At 43.3% G+C, this 16,297-nt stretch overlaps 1 protein-coding gene across 1 annotated transcript in view; it reads right to left on the reverse strand.

The window, feature by feature from the left end:
• The window catches only part of hcn2b (hyperpolarization activated cyclic nucleotide-gated potassium channel 2b), a 210,596-nt gene that overhangs the window by 140,146 nt on the left and 54,153 nt on the right, over positions 1-16,297 (reverse strand). Inside the window, exons 5-7 of the mRNA XM_080730050.1 lie at positions 10,237-10,383; positions 9,334-9,574; positions 4,320-4,484 (exon numbers count right to left, since the gene is read on the reverse strand). Coding sequence (XP_080586176.1) covers positions 4,320-4,484; positions 9,334-9,574; positions 10,237-10,383 — 553 coding nt within the window. The remainder of the gene's footprint in view (positions 1-4,319; positions 4,485-9,333; positions 9,575-10,236; positions 10,384-16,297) is intronic.

Genomic DNA, 16,297 nt, shown 5'->3' on the forward strand with positions numbered 1-16,297 from the left:
TTAAAGACCACATTCATGATCCCGTTCCTCTGAGAAGAAGCAGAACACGGGCCAGAATTGAGTAATAATCATGATGTGTTACTGATCCTAGATTAGCAACGCTTTATCAGGGTTAGCTAGAGGCTTAGCAAAACACCAGACCAGGGTTTTAGACCTGAATCACTGAATGTTTTAAGAAAACATCTAATTAAATGTAAACACGTTTGTAATGGATATGGAAATGGGGGGAGGGGGTGTTAGACAGAAAGAGAATAAAAGAACAAAACATTGTATTGCTAATAGGATGAGAGCTAATCATCATCATCATTTGCCTTCATTACTATGTGCTGTCTATTCCCCTGGCGCTGGCTGGCTGGTGCTGTATGTCTTTTATCCAGATGCATTCTCTGCCAAACACATCATTCAGTTCACGTGCATAATTACTTAATATTCTTCAGTGGTGGAAGAATTACGCAGATTGTTTAAAGTAGCAACACCACAATGAAGAGATATCCTGTATCAAGTAAAGGTCCTCCTGAATTCAAAATGTTTACAGAAGTACAGTACAAAAGTTAAAAGCACTCAACCTTTCAGAAACTATTAGAATCTACAAGCTCACAGCGAGGTGTGAGCTTGCGGATCTGCTATTCTCGGCGCACGACACCGCCGAGCGACGAAGTAGCTACGGATGGGGCTTTATCAGGGACGTGCAGAGAATGTTAGAGAGGCAGGGGCTGACATTTCTAAAAGGACCTTGTGGTGAAAGTATTGAAAATAGCAGACATCCAAGCTCACAACTTGGAGCTTGGAGGTCGGCTATTTTCAGTACTTCATAACACACTAAACTAAGCATAAAAAAGGCAATGCTGGAGATGTGGTGTGGATTTCTGGACGGTGAGGACAATTCTTTCAACATAAGATGCTGCATTCAAGTTCAGGAGAGTTTGAACAAGGCAATTCTCTTGAATGCTGCCTTTGGGTAGGGCATTGAAAGGGGTCATTTGCATTTCTTTTACCATAGTAAAAACTGCATTCATGGCCTAGAGAGGGCACTTTTTACAAATGGATAAAAGGGCAGGGGCCCAAGCCCCCTTTGATGTCTATGTGTGCACGTGCCTGGGCTTTATAGTCTCCCTCTGGATGAGAGTGAGTGAAGCCTGCTCATGTGAGGAATCCGGGCTGCTATGGCAACAGCTGGCAGGTGGCGCGGGTGCAGGAGGCTTTTGTAAACATGTGAAGTGTGATCATGTGACAGGACAGTGTGGCATCAGCTGGGGTGTTGTGACCTTGTGAGGCAGGGAGCATGGACAGTGTTGCCAGATCGTGTTTTTTTTTGTTTTGTTTTTTGCAAGAGAAACAAGCAGCCAGGTCTGTACGAAAACAAGCCCAAAAGAAGCACCTATTGGCCACACACACACACACACACACACACACACACACACACACACACACACACACACACACACACACACACACACACACACACACACACACAAGGCTATTTGAAAATAGACGATGAACAAGATCACAACACGTCCCATCAAAACAATCTTGAAAGAATAGCGGGAATATATATTTTACGAATATTGAATGTGGGTCTCTGGCACAAAAGATGGGGGTCCGTGGACAAATGCGAATTAATTCCTTGACATGAAAATGTATCATACACAGAAAAACAAGACCAAAGTCGCAGACATGGCAACACTGATGATGGAAGGACAGGAGAGGAACGGAGAGGAGAGATTGATTTCATGTAACCGTTAACGGGCTTTCACACCAAAGAAACACGCACACAGTCTAAACGCATAGGAACACATTCTGTGCGCCTCCAGTCCGCGACGGCTGTTGTTGATTGACAGTCACTCTGTCGGATCACTTCCCTGTCATTTCCCACAGCCACACCTACACGCAGAGCAGTGCTGCTTCCATTGGCTTCAAGAGCTCACGCACGCACAATATTTGAATAAAGTCGGTTGAGATGAACTTCTTTCAAGTTAGATCTGTCCTTGTCAGCGTGCGTTCAGCGTGAATTTTGCTGTATCACGCTAGACGGGCTGCACGCAAGCCTCCACTGGAAATGAATGGGATGCATGCGCTCACACACACAACACGCGAATGGTCTGAATGGACCTTTACCGTCACAGGCTGAGCAGCAAAGACAAAACAGTTGACATAGACGATATGAGGCGGAGGTAAACAACACTCAGGAAAGAAGTTAGACAGAGCACTCTCTGCGTGCATGCGTGCGTGCGTGCGTGCGTGCGTGCGTGTCTGCCTGAGTGCATGCACTGTTGTGTTTTCTAAAGTGTGTTCAGACCAAGAATGGACCATGATGGAAGTGGCTGCTGACCAATCATTTTAACAGATGGGTAAATGAATCCATTGGTCCAATCAACCCAAGGAGACTGACTCAGCGTTGTTCCTTCCAAAGGTGATCAGTCATCATCATTAGCCAATTTCCCAAAAATCTGATACCGTATCGAGAGGAAATGATGACCAATTACAATGTTTCAGACAGACACTCAGGGAATTATAAAATGATAAATGATTGACAGCCATGAATACATTTCCTCAGCCCTTCCCTCAGTTCCTCTGCATGCAGCTCGTTTCTCGTTATGTTCCTATTATCTAAACCTTTTGTGCCCAAGTCACACCAATGGGAAATGTAAGCTTTTTGGGGGGGTATAGAATTGGCTTCTGCCTCTCTGGGAAGTCGGCACAAAGCATTAATACAGTCAATTAAAAAAAGGAATTCATAACTTTGTATAGCCTTGCTTCTTCACCCTTTGGTAACCAGTAACCACTGATCTAATCTCTGGAAGCAAAGAGAAATCTCTCACTGTGCTGAGTGAGTGTGTGTCAAATTATCTCAAACTGAGGTGGTAATGATGTCACGTGCATATTACTGTATGCATGTTACATACATACCTGCACATCATGGTTGTCAACTGGAAACCTTGTATGTCCATAACCGTTCCTTTTATATATATATATTATATTATAATTGAAGCCGATATATATAGGGAAATAGTCAATTGAAGCCGATATATATAGGGAAATAGTCAATCTACAAGCACACAACGCCTGCACAGTGTTGTGCGCTTGCAGATCTGCTATTTTCACTACTTTTGTGCAACACTCTTGTATGATGAAGTAGGGCTTTAATTTAGAAAAAGAATACACATTTGAAACTTTGAGATACAAGGTTTCTGCCTGACAATGACGATATACAGTCAGTGAAAAGTCACACTCATTATCACATGAATGAATGTGTTTCACAAAGCCTTCAAAGGAGGCAATATAATCTGGTAGTAATCTTGCTCACAATATGTATGATGAATGTGTCGTTAGTCCATTGAACCATATGTTGCCATATTGATACTTCATGCGCTTTGCGATAAGGCTTTGTTAGTACGCGGCTTGGTTGACTGATTCTGATTGGTCAATCGCGGCATTCGGCGGTCGGTTATTTGTCGATAACGATAACAGACCGCTACTGTGAAGAACAGATAGTTGCTATGGACAAAGGGTGCGCACCTGAATCAACCAATCCACAGTGCTGGGTATTTGCCAAGTTTTGCAAGCTGACTGAGATGTACTGGACAGACCCGGCCTAGCTTAACAGACTATTGCAGTGGTTTTCAATCAGTGGTCCAGGGACCACCAGTGGTCCTTGAGGGGGTTCCTGGTGGTCCCCAGCTAAATAATGATAATAATAATGAATACCTACTCCTCCCACGGGGGAAATTCAGATATCGCAGCCCAACCCAGCTGCTTTTTTTTTATCAGCTTTAACCCAGCTGAACTCAACCCAGTGATGCCCAGAAGGAGCACAAGGGGGAAGGGGAGCAGTGGTAGCTGGAGTGGGGAATCGTACCTGCGACCTCTGGGGCCTCCGGAGCCCTAGGTGTGGACACTAACCACTCAGCCACCACTGCAAACAATGGACAGTTGGTAACCAAATGGACCCTTAGAGATCTTTAACTCTTGAGAGTGTAAAATGAAACCAAATGTACCTGTAAGGTTTCATTTAAATTAAAACATTTTGATCAACATTTGCCTGTTATCTCTCCTATCCCATAGAGCATGGAATCTTATCCAATGATAATAAAATATTCTAGGTTTTGGGTCTGAGAGACTAAATCTCATCAAATGGTGGGCTCAAAATGGCGAATAAATAATGGACCTTGATATGAAAAGGGTTGAAAACCACTGGACTATTGGCATGAGCAATCAAATCCTTTTAAAAAAATCAATGAAATCGTTTCGTTGTTGATTGTACACCTTCAAAGGTACAGTAAACGAACACTCAGGATCTTCACAGTGAACCGTGGTCTTACCTATCCTGTCCAAGCGGTCGATGGCAACCGTCTCGAAGGCCCTCCTCATCATGGGGTACTCCTCCAGCACCTCGTTGAAGTTGTCCACAGACAGAGAGTAGAGGCGACAGTAGGTGTCCGCTCGCACGCTGGCCGTCCTCCTGCCTCGGGTCAGCAGACAGATCTCTGGGAAATGGAGAGACGTGCAGATAGACAGGCGGTGTAAAAATGGAACAACTAGTATTTATTATATGACGCAGAAGCCAAACATTTTGTCGACTCACTAGATAGCCTAAAGAGGAATACTTCTTGGCTGCAGGCTTTTTGAGCGGTGGTCACACCGTCTCCATAGAGTGGCCGTGTGTGTAGGTATGTTAGTTTGTTTGTATGTGGGTGGGTCTGTATGTAGCCTCAAGCCTGTGTAGTACCTTTTCTGACCACACATGTTAAGGGAGGGGCGCTGTTGTCCAGGCCACACACACACACACACACACAGGGGGGGGGGGGGGAGAACCACCGCTCAGTTCACACGGGTGTGATTTTTGGTCTTTAGGGAGAGTCTGTCTGTCTAAAGCTGGTTGCACACTGCTGCGTTTTTCGTTGCGAAATGCGTTTTTCAGGGCAAGGAGAGAGAGAGAGATAGAGAGAGCAAGGGACCGAGTGGTGCGCGAAACGGGCGGCAGTGTGCAAACGTGACTGACATAACGTGAGGTTGATTTTTTTATTCACGCGCTCCGAAATTCACCCCGATATTCGGCCCGAAAAACGCAGCAGTGTGCAACCACCTTAAGTGTGTGTGTCTGTCTAAGTGTGTCTGAAGCGGAGCACACACTGGACGCGAACGGCTGCGCAGCGTCGCGTCGCGGTATCGACGCACATGAAGTGCTGCACGGTAACCCCAACTGGATGCGGCGCGCTGCCACACAGCACATCCATTTCCCCGGTGGGGAGAACCATGGGAGAACATGTTCAACGCGCGGCAACGCTGGAAAAATAGAACAGTGGCGTATCGGCGTGGCAGGCGAGGCGCCAGAGCCGCGACTGCGCGCGTCTGACGCCGCCGGTGTGGGTCAGTTCATTGAAAATAATGGGGCCGTATGTTTTGACGCGGCGCCTCCGCGCTGCCTCCGCGTCCAGTGTGTGTTCCCCTTGAGTGTGTCTAAGTGTGTGTGTGTGTGTGTGTGTGTGTGTGTGTGTGTGTGTGTGTGTGTGTGTGCGTGTGTGCGTGTGCGTCAGAATAACAACACACATAGTTAAAGGAGCTATAGTCAACTTTTTCTTGAAAAACGGATGCTAAAATAAAAATAATGTTTCGAAAATATTTCATAAAAAAATAAGCTTCATACATGTTTTTCTATTCAAAAATGACCACAAAAAGCGTAAAATAATGATAAAATAATCATTTTGGCCATTGTCAGACCGACACTTTGTTTACATTCTAGTCTATAGACTAGGATGTAAACAAAGTGTCGGCCCTACAATGAAAAAGTTGACTATAGCTCCTTTAAGCTGGGATGAGGACAGAGAAATAGAGAGAGAGAGGGGGACATACTGCTATAGACTATTATGCTAGTTTTCATTATGGAAGTCTCTTTTTGTTTTGCTCTGCACGACTGTGCTCTTATATTTCATGAGCCCTGCTCCATTACAATGCACTCCAACATTATACACGTTATAGGTTACAGTATACCGTATACAATCCCTGACAGACCACAAGTAGTAGACTAAATTGACAGCATGATATCGCATCATTTACACAAATCGTAGACTGTAAAACAGCTGACAGACTAGAGGCATTGAAAATGTAAATGTGCATGCCAGAATGTATTTCAGAACTTATATAGGGGTTTGTTTCAAGTTTGCTATAAACATTATACATGAAAGAAAATTCATATAGCTTTGCAGATACCGTATGCATATTGCAAGATTAGTCCCACCGTTTCAATGCAAAACAGATCATCTGAATCTAACCTCCTGAGGGTTTGAGCTGATCACGGCTCTACTGTATGGACCCAGGATGTTAGTAAAAATGATGCAGGGCTACAGGTAATGAATATGAAAGCAGAGTGACTGTGTAGTTGTTGTTGGCATACAGTCAGTATGACCTGTGGACAGTAACCGTTTAGGTTTGCCTCCAAAAGCTCACAGCAGCAGTGACAGCTGGGTGAGGGGAGCACATTACACATTCTAAGATATACAGCTATGCTTCATTACATTCACTTGTTTCCCCTCCTCCCCTTTGCCTTCTCTCTCTCTCTCTCTCTCTCTCTCTCTCTCTCTCTCTCTCTCTCTCTCTCTCTCTCTCTCTCTCTCTCTCTCTCTCTCTCTCCCTTTCCCTCCGTTTCACTCCTCTGGGCTGGGGCTGGCTGTTGTCCTGACAACGGTGTACCCTCTCTCTCCCTGGCGCTGGCTCCCTGCCTACAGAGGGGTCGACATTCTCTGACAGTGGGGAATAGAGAGGGGTAGCAACATGCAGGGAGATTCCATCTGAAGTGTGTTGGGGGGGGGGGACTGGACCGTTCCAATCTGCATAGAGCTCAGGTGTGTCCAGAAGCCAACAGAGCAGACAGAGCAGACAGGACCTAGTGGAGTCAAGTAAAACCCCTCAAAGTGGGGTCCAGGGACCCCCCAGGGGTCCTTGGGTTTGTGCTAATGGGTCCCTGCAAAATGAGAAAGGAACTTTTCTTTTTTCTTTCGTTTTTGGGCTTTTATGCCTTCATTGATAGGAAAGTAGACTGACAGGAAATGGGGAGAGAGATGGGGAGTGACACGCAGCAAAGGTTGAACCCGCGACACGCTGTCAGGCATCAGAGCCTATGTGGTATGCCTGGAGCCCTGGGCCGCTAGGCCAGTGGGTGCCCCAAAAGGAGGATCAGTTTTTAACAACTTTAATACATCATGAACTATTCCAAAAAGCTTGCAGATCGTCTATTTTCGAAACACAAACAGTTTGAATAATATTCACATTTCCTGTTTTTCTTTTCTTTTTTTTGCATGGGGGTCCGTGGCCAAATCATACACATTTGGGGTTCCTTGATATGAAGGTACCATTACCATTACCACTGTGGTAAAAGAACAGCCACCGCAAAGAGATGACCGGTCTACAGCGGACATTCCCCCTCTCACACACGCCAAGAAAGAGCAAGAAGGTGCATTTACATAATTTACATGGAGTACACAGAGAAAGCCTGGAGGTACACTAGACTATAAGGCATGGATGAAAATATAGGTACAAATTTAAACGTATCTTATTACGTATCTTAATAAGTAATCTTATTTTAAAGGCACACAATGAGAAATCTATCATATAATTAGGGAGGTCAGTCAGTAGGAGGTCAGTCAGTCAGTCAGTCAGTCAGTCAGTCAGTAAATGCTTTTCCACTACAAACCACCCACCAACAGGGGGTGGTGATGTGCGGACTGAAGTATCAGGCTAACACACACCAATCTCACAGTTAGGAATGTTGCAGTGTCTCTCTCTCTCTCTCTCTCTCTCTCTCTCTCTCTCTCTCTCATATATGTGGTTTGCCTGCATGCACGGGTCACTAATGCACCGGGTGCATTTGATGCATTTGTGTTATCTTCCGACGGGTATGGCAAGCGCATACATCCCCATACTTCTATTCACCTAATTTAGCTGTTAAATTATTTGTATCCATCAAAAAATATACACTCCTCCATGGGTTGCTCCTTACATTATGATGCTCCCACATATTCTCACACACGCACCAGTTACAGTTAATTTCTCCATAACCCACACTCTGCACATATATTGGAGCACATATCTTCAAACGGGTAAGGTCTAGTATTTAATATTTTATGCACTTGAAGTGAATGAAAGTGTTTTCATAAAACAATACTGGTTACATTAATTGACACAACCCAGTTACACCACTTGACAATGTTGTTTCTAACTGCTACTCTTTGTGTCAATAACAATAAGGTCAAATTAACTTGCTTTGTTGCTTTATTTACTTCACCTGACAACAATTAATAACAATAAAAACATAGGGAATTCGGTGCATGCATGACTGTCTGCACACGCATGTGTTTGTGTACTACTATATCTGTGTGCGTGCGTGCATGTGTCATGTGTGTGTTTATGTGTGAATAATAGCAGCAATAGCAATGCCCAATCCCCAGAAAGAGAACAGCTTGGAAAGGTGGGACATGCAGGAGTGGCTGCGAGGTGAGAGACCACACAGCACTCAGTCACACTCAGGGTAATCTGTCAAGACACATTCAGCTCAAAAAAGAAAAAACTTTTTTTTTGCTGATGGATTCCCAGATGTCCTGTTGTTGCTACCATTCCATTCCCATGGAATGCAAATAGTAAAGCGAAAAGTAGCTAAAAAAAACAGTATATTCCAGCGGGGCGCCCGCTGGCCTAGCGGTCCAGGCACATACCACATAGGCTCTGATGCCTGACGGTGTGTTGTGGGTTCGAATACTGATCCCGACAACCTTTGCTGCATGTCACTCCCCATCACTCTCTCCCCATTTCCTGTCAGTCTACTACTGTCCTACCAAATAAAAGCCCCAAAACAAATCTTTAATTGCGACCGAAGGTTGCAGTTTTACGATGAGAAAGATATGGAGATCCCTGTGATGCCATGGGAACAAATCCCTTTTACGCCCATATACTGTATGGAGATCCCTGATGTCCACATCACTGTGTCGCCCTGAGGCGTCTTACTAGTATGTATATGTATGTATATATATATATATATATATATATATATATATATATATATATATCCAGCACTCAGGTGATAAAACTACAGGAAAAAGGAACGGAAAAAGTACTGGTTCCTTTTTTTTTTAAACTACCCAACCCAAGTAAAACTACAACAGAAAGCAAAAATGCCTGCATTTTAACAGTAGCCCATTGCTCAAATACCTAAGCATTTGACTGTATTCGTCGTAAAGTACAATAAAATTGAACATAACATTGTTCAACGCTTAAGAAATACAGACAGCCAGCAATGAGCATAGTAGTCCATGAAAAACACTCCAGTGTAGACAGACGTCTTACCTCCAAAATAAGAACCGTCCATCAGCTTCATTCCCACGCTTCCTTTGGTCAGCACGGTGACCGAGCCGTGCTGGATGAAGAACATCTTCTTGCCGATGGTGCCCTCCCTGACAATGTAGTCTGCAGGCTGGAACACCTCGAACCTCAGCTTGGTCAGCATGGCCGTCACAAAGTTGGGGTCGGCGTTGGCGAACAGGGGCATGGACGCCACCAGCTTACGGCAGTTGAAGTTGACAATTTCCTGACAGACAATTGGGAGAACAATGTTGATTTGTTGAAAGGTGTAGTTTATTTGTGAGGATCCTAAAGTATTTCTTTAAGAGTCATTTTGACTCTTGGTACAATTTACAATTCACAATTTAGGCATTTAGCAGACGCTTTGAATCCAAAGCAATTTACAATAAGTGGTAATACATCAATGCGGTAATGTGGTAAAACGGGTGTCAAAATTTGATAACAAGGCAGTAAGTGTGTGTGTGTGTGTGTGTGTGTGCGTGCGTGTGTGTGTGTGTGTGTGTGTGTGTGTGTGTGTGCGTGCGTGCGTGCGTGCGTGCGTGCGCGTGTCTTTGTTATTGTGAAAGTTTCTTTCTATATATCGTCATTGTCCAGCAGAAACTTTCAAATGTGCATGTTTTTCGTAAATTAAAGCCCTCTAGGACTATCACACAGGACTAGGGAAAATAGCTCTACAAGCACATAACGCCTCTCGGTGCGAGGCGTTGTGTGCTTGTAGATCAGCTATTTTCACTATTTTAAATCTTTTAAAAAGTATTTTAAAATTTAAAATACAAAATGATCCGTTTTGGACATACTTGTACAAGGTTTCCACCCGACAGCAACGATATGTATGCTAATGGTTGGGCGTACATTTGTGCCTGTGTGTGTGTGTTTTTGCATTGTTACCTCTCGAAGTGGCTCATTAAGCTCCTCCAGTATACTCTCCTCATCAAACATCTTGCCCTGGTAGCGGTGTTCATAGTAATCATGGATTTTCTGTCGGAATTCGGCCGGCAATTTGTGGAAGGACATGTACTGCTCCACTTGTTTATACTGCGGGATAGAAGGGGGTGGGGACCACAAGAGAAGAATTTTTAATCATGTGAAGAATAAACTTGAGCTCTTTCTTTGATCATCACCGTGAAGTGTGTTATTATCCTGTGCGCAACAATGCGTGGCAGTGGCAGGGTATCGTAATCAGTCTGCCATTATCCGCAATACAACGATGATTAGAATGTTGGCTCAAAAAGCATTCAAGGATACGTACTGTCAAGGTCAAAACTGAGAATGGATGGGCGGATTTTCATGAAACTTGGTGGGAGATAATCAGACGGCTACCCCAAAGAAACGATTGTGTTTTGGGTCTTTGGGACAGCCTACAGGTTTTGGTGTCGAAAACCTCGAAGGTAAAGGTCACAATCGATGTCAAGGTCAAAGTCGAGAGAAGATGGGTGGATTTTTGTAGAATTTGGTGGGAATAATCAGAAGGCTGCCCCAAACAAATTATTATGTTTTGAGTAAAAAAAGATTATCAACAGACAAGCTCACAGTTGAGAGATGCAGAACAAGAGATATTGGTGTGGGGCACGGTGGCGCTACCCGGCGAGCGCTCGCCTACCTCGCTTCCTCCTTTACTGGCCAACCGCGGGGCTCCTCGCGTCCAAATAAAAAGAGAGCGAGTTCAATTGTCGCCAATGGAAGATCTCCCCCGCGGTGGTTTCTTTCCAATCAAAGCGCCTCCCGTCGCACGTCCATGTGTCTGCCAATAAAATCGCCGGACTCCTTTTTCATTTCTCCTCCCCTCCCCTCCCTCCCCGTTCAAAACACACCGTCCCTCGCGGGATTCCAACCAATCACACGCCGTCTTTTCAAGTCGCTGTTCCGGTCTGGGGCCAGAGCGGATATGGAAACGTTACTTGCTTTAACGTGTGCGTACACATTACCGGATACAGTAGGCGGGCTTTAGGCAGAATATGAGCACCGAGCAGCAAATGGAAACCACACGGGAGGGCTATGAACAGCTGTAGAGTGAAGTGAGCCACATTCTCTTAATGCAGCGTCCGACGTTTAAAACAAACAATTGTCACTTATAGAGACCTTTGGATGCAATGGACACTTGGACACTGGCTTTGTTATCCTAACACTCAAGGTAAGTTTCGTGAGTTCTACAAATTACTATGGTAATAATGGTCTGGTCATCTGCATGAAATGCATTACCATACATACAATAACATTCTTCAATAGGCATGGTGATGGTGTCTGCTACTGTCTTTCATTTGATCCATGGCTGGCCAATACTATCTAGTCAATGCTTTATTTGTAAAGACATTTTAATATATCCTATGGATTACATAGCTAAGTTACTGTCCTGCTATTGCAATATTAGGCTATTATTATATGTATATATATGTTTTAAGGTATTGTCAGTGTCATTGAAACATTAAGATAAGGAGTCATATAGTATGTTAATGAAAGTGAAAAGGAGAAAACTACATTTGGCTCATCAACAAAGCATAACAAACAAATGAGTGGTTTATAGATCTATGTGTTTCTCTTATACATTTAGTACAAAAGGACCCACATGTAAACAAGCCATTGTGCTTTCTTGGGTTTAAATCCTATTAGTAGACCTTGTATCTGATTCTGAACTGTACTGTGCTTTTCCTTTGTGAAATGCTAACAAAGTAACTATTCAATCAAAACCAGAAACATAAAGACACTCAGAGTTAAGGGTCTGTGCAAATAAAACATTTGAGAACCAGTATATCAGTGTCATACATATTCTGACAAAAACCTGTATGGAGACTTGACATTCTGTAATTGGATCTTATGATCAAAATAAGAACATTATAATAGTGTGTAAATCTGTGCCACATACAAATGTCTGTGTACAGACATAGATGGCCCCTGCATGATGGCTGCTAAAAAAAGATAATGCCATGGTGGGATCTGATGTGTGATGGGCATACTGTATTATCACATAGGCAAACATAAACTGTCACCTGTGTGACACTGAATTTGTATTGATTATACCTATTTCTCTCTATTTCTCCTTTGCTGTCTCCCAGACCTCAGCTGTTCTCTCTGCACCTCTTCACCAAAGGCGAAGCGCCTCCACGGCCAGATTCAACAAGCGGACAGTGCAGGCAAATTCATGCAGACAGTGGCCAGTTCAGAACACAGGAAACAGGACATAATACTGTACACTGCCCAAAAATACAGACACCATATCAAAAGAGGAGTGGCTAGCAGACAACAAAAAATAAATGAGCAGATGTTTGCCTCTCCCTTACTTAAATTTGTGATGTAGTTGAGACTTTTATTATTATTGTGCAAAGTGTGATGCCACCAGAGCCATCAACATATTGTCGCTGTTGGGCAGAAACCATGTCCCATTCCTTTTATTTTATTGTAAATGAATGCCCTACTTTATCATACACGAGTGTTGCATAAAAGTAGTGAAAATAGCAGATCTACAAGCCCACAACACATCAAAGTGTCACAGCTTGTAGATCGTCTATTTTCACCATGTTAGCAGATCTATAGGCCCACAAGATGCTGACATGTTGTCAGCTTGTAGATCAGTTATTTTCACTATTTTAGATATTTTTAAATAGTGATAAGAAATAAGTGATAAGTAATACGTTTTGGACATAGGGTTTCCACCCAAGAGTGATGATATATTCATATATATTTGTTGTCACCATGTTTATGTTGTATGTGGGATTAATACCCTGTTGTATTTGAATCTTTTAGATTAAAATTATATTTACCTTTCATGAAGTTGCATTTTTTTATTTAATGAAATATGTTATGCTTTTACCTCAATGGTTGACTTTGTTGATCCCCATTGGAAATAAGTCCAGATGTCATAATATTGTTGATGTTTGTTTGTTGTAACTCATACAGAGTAAGATTTTAAAAGAAATGTCAGCAGCATTAGTTAGAATGAAATACAAGGTACTTCTAAGTGAATTCGTTCCAAACCAAGATGAAATAAATACTGATCTGCATTTGCAGTGGATCTCTGAATAAGAGAAAATAATTATTATGTTATATAATTATATAAAATAATAATAATTATAAGTATAACAATACATAAAATGTACAGTGAATATATAAATTAATATATACTGTGTACATCTATCACCAGTGAATATAAATAGATGTACAATACATCTATGAATGAAGTACAGTCTCACAAGGGTTATACTTAACAGGCATCTGTCAATATGTGCCAATGTACCGTAGGCCTACATGTTATATTGTAGTAATACAATAGTACAAATAGGTTAGATGATGGTGAGAAAATTGATTAGAGATGGTTAAAACAATGAGGAAGTTTCTTTCATTCATTGAGTTTTATTTTTGCATGGCGTAGGTGGGAATCGAACACCTGACCCGGCGTAGGTGGGAATCAAACCCACGACCTTCGGATCCTCACCAACCATACCTAAAATCGACAAAAGTCACAATTTTCATGAATCTATCATATATACTCATAAACTACTTGGACAGATCACAGGGGAGATGCACACGAAGACTGGCCTGTTGCATTTTTCATCCCTTCCACGCTCGTTTTCTCTTTCTTTTTCTCTTTCTCCTCTTTTTTCCTTCTTCCCCCTTCTCCCCCTCTCCCCTTCCATTTTTTTCCCCCTTCCCCCCCTAGGTAGGCAATTGTTCCCCAGCCCTGGCGCAGTCAGTAGTGCTGTCGCCTCACAGCTAGAAGGTCCTGGGTTCGATTCCCGCCGGGGGACGCTGTGGGTGCTGGGGGCGTGTTCCCTCCTCCGCGTCATCAGTGCCCACACCCTAGGTGGGGTTGGCAAAAGGGCCTTTCTGTGTGGAGTTTGCATGTTCTCCCCATGTCTCCTAGGGTTGATACCCTCACAAAAACATGCAGTAATCCTGGTCTCTATAATGCCTCCCCCTGGCCAGCCGGGGCGCCTGATGGAGGGGACTGGAACTGGTTGGAATAACGTGTTCCTTCCACGTGCTACGTCCAACCGGGGAAGCTCCCCCTGTCAGGTGATAAGAAGCGGCCTGCTCACTCCTCATGCACTGAAGGAAGCATGAGCTCAGTTCAGGGCCCTCCCCAGGTTGGCAGAGGGAGAGCAGAGCCCAGGATTACAGCTTAGGCAATTGGCACCGGGTGAAAAAATGGGTTACAAAAATCGTGGGATAAAAATTTAAAGAAAAAAAAAAAAAAAAAGAGATATTGGTGTGGGCAAGGTTTGTAATTAATGCTCTGCTGGGAGTAAATACAGTACAGTTCAGAGGTCCACATTCAAAACCGACATCAAGTGAGGACATCTAATAATCTCAGAGAGACATGCCCCCAGACAGATGATCCCATAACGCCTCATACAGTAAAAACGACTTGTTCTGTCATGAAGATCTGCATGAGACTGCAGAGTGACTGGTCCTCTGGAGAGCCTGGGGCGGCTTGTCCTCCATCCACTCGGACACAATATAAATAAGTCACAAGAGATCTTGTGACTTATTTATATTGTGTCGGAGTGGGAGGGAATTGTGATGGAGTTGTTTTGACGTGTGTGTGACAAAGCCAAAAAAGGTCTCTCTCTCTCTCTCTCTCTCTCTCTCTCTCTCTCTCTCTCTGTTAAGCAGTGAGTCATCATTCTATGGAAGGCTGGTGAATGGAATGTGCATCAGCCCTCAATACACTCACAACACAAAACAACACCAAATATCTCTGCCTTTATTATACTGTACTTTTGATAAGGTTGTAATAAATAATTGTTTAGGCCCATCGTCAAATCGACCCTATAGCACAGTGGTTCTCAAACTCTTTGGGCTTCAGTACCCCCTTTTCCTGATTGCTGAATCCAAGTACCCCCTTTAATCGACAACAACATTTTGAATAGAAAATACATCTAAAGTCCAGTTTTGATGTCAATATGTTGAGAAAGCCTGTTTTCTATTCAGTAACAGTAACATTTTTGAGCGGTGGTCACACCGTCTCCTATACGTGGCCGTGTGTGTGTCCGTCCGGCCGTCCGGCCGTGTATGTAGCCTCAAGCCTGCAGTACCTTTTCTGACCACACATGTTAAGGGAGGGGCGCTGTTGTTCTCTCACACACACACACACACACACACACACACACACAGGGGGGGAAGGGTGGGTCAGCATGTGTGGTCAAGTATTATTATTATTATTAACAAACTGAATGTTTTAGGGTCAAATAAATTAGAGTGTGTGAAGAAACTACAGCATTGTAAAGCACACTAACCCTGCTGCACCCACCCAGTAGTGCTGTTGCACAGCCTCCACGACCACCGCTCAGTTCACACGGGTGTGATTTTTTACTTAATTTGGTTTAAAGCTTTACGGAGCAGCACGTTCACATACATTTGTCAATGTTTTATCATAAAACATAACAGTATAAATGTGTGGCACCCGGTGGCCTACTGGTCTAAGCGCATACCATATAGGCATTGATGCCTGGCGGCGTCGACGGTTCGATTCCCAATCCGGATGACCTTTGCTGCATGTCTCTCCCCATCTCTCCCCCTGTTTCCTGTCAGTCTACTGTACTATCCAATAAAAGCCCAAAAACAAATCTTTAAAAAAAAAAGAAATAACAGTATAAATGTTTCCATTTTCTCTCAAGTACCCACTGTAGTACCTCTGCATACCCCTAAAGATACATGTACCCCCATTTGAGAAACACTGCTATAGCAGATAAGTTATAGGAAATGCATCCATGTGTGCTTGTGTGGCAACACTATAAATGTATTTTAAAAACCCATTCAGAACTGGTACACATTATTGTGTATCATTATTTTATGCTTTAACTATTGAAAAATAGCAGATATACAAGCTCACAGCGCGGCACCGAGTGCCGCGCTGCGAGCTTGTAGATCTGCTATTTTTGAAAAATCGTGAAAATTTGAATTTTGACCCGATTCTATAAGTGTCTTTTGAATCCTTCAAAGATTTTTTGAAAAA

Source organism: Nannobrachium achirus, assembly GCF_963921795.1.
Source record: "Nannobrachium achirus genome assembly, chromosome: 1".
Taxonomy (NCBI): domain Eukaryota; kingdom Metazoa; phylum Chordata; class Actinopteri; order Myctophiformes; family Myctophidae; genus Nannobrachium; species Nannobrachium achirus.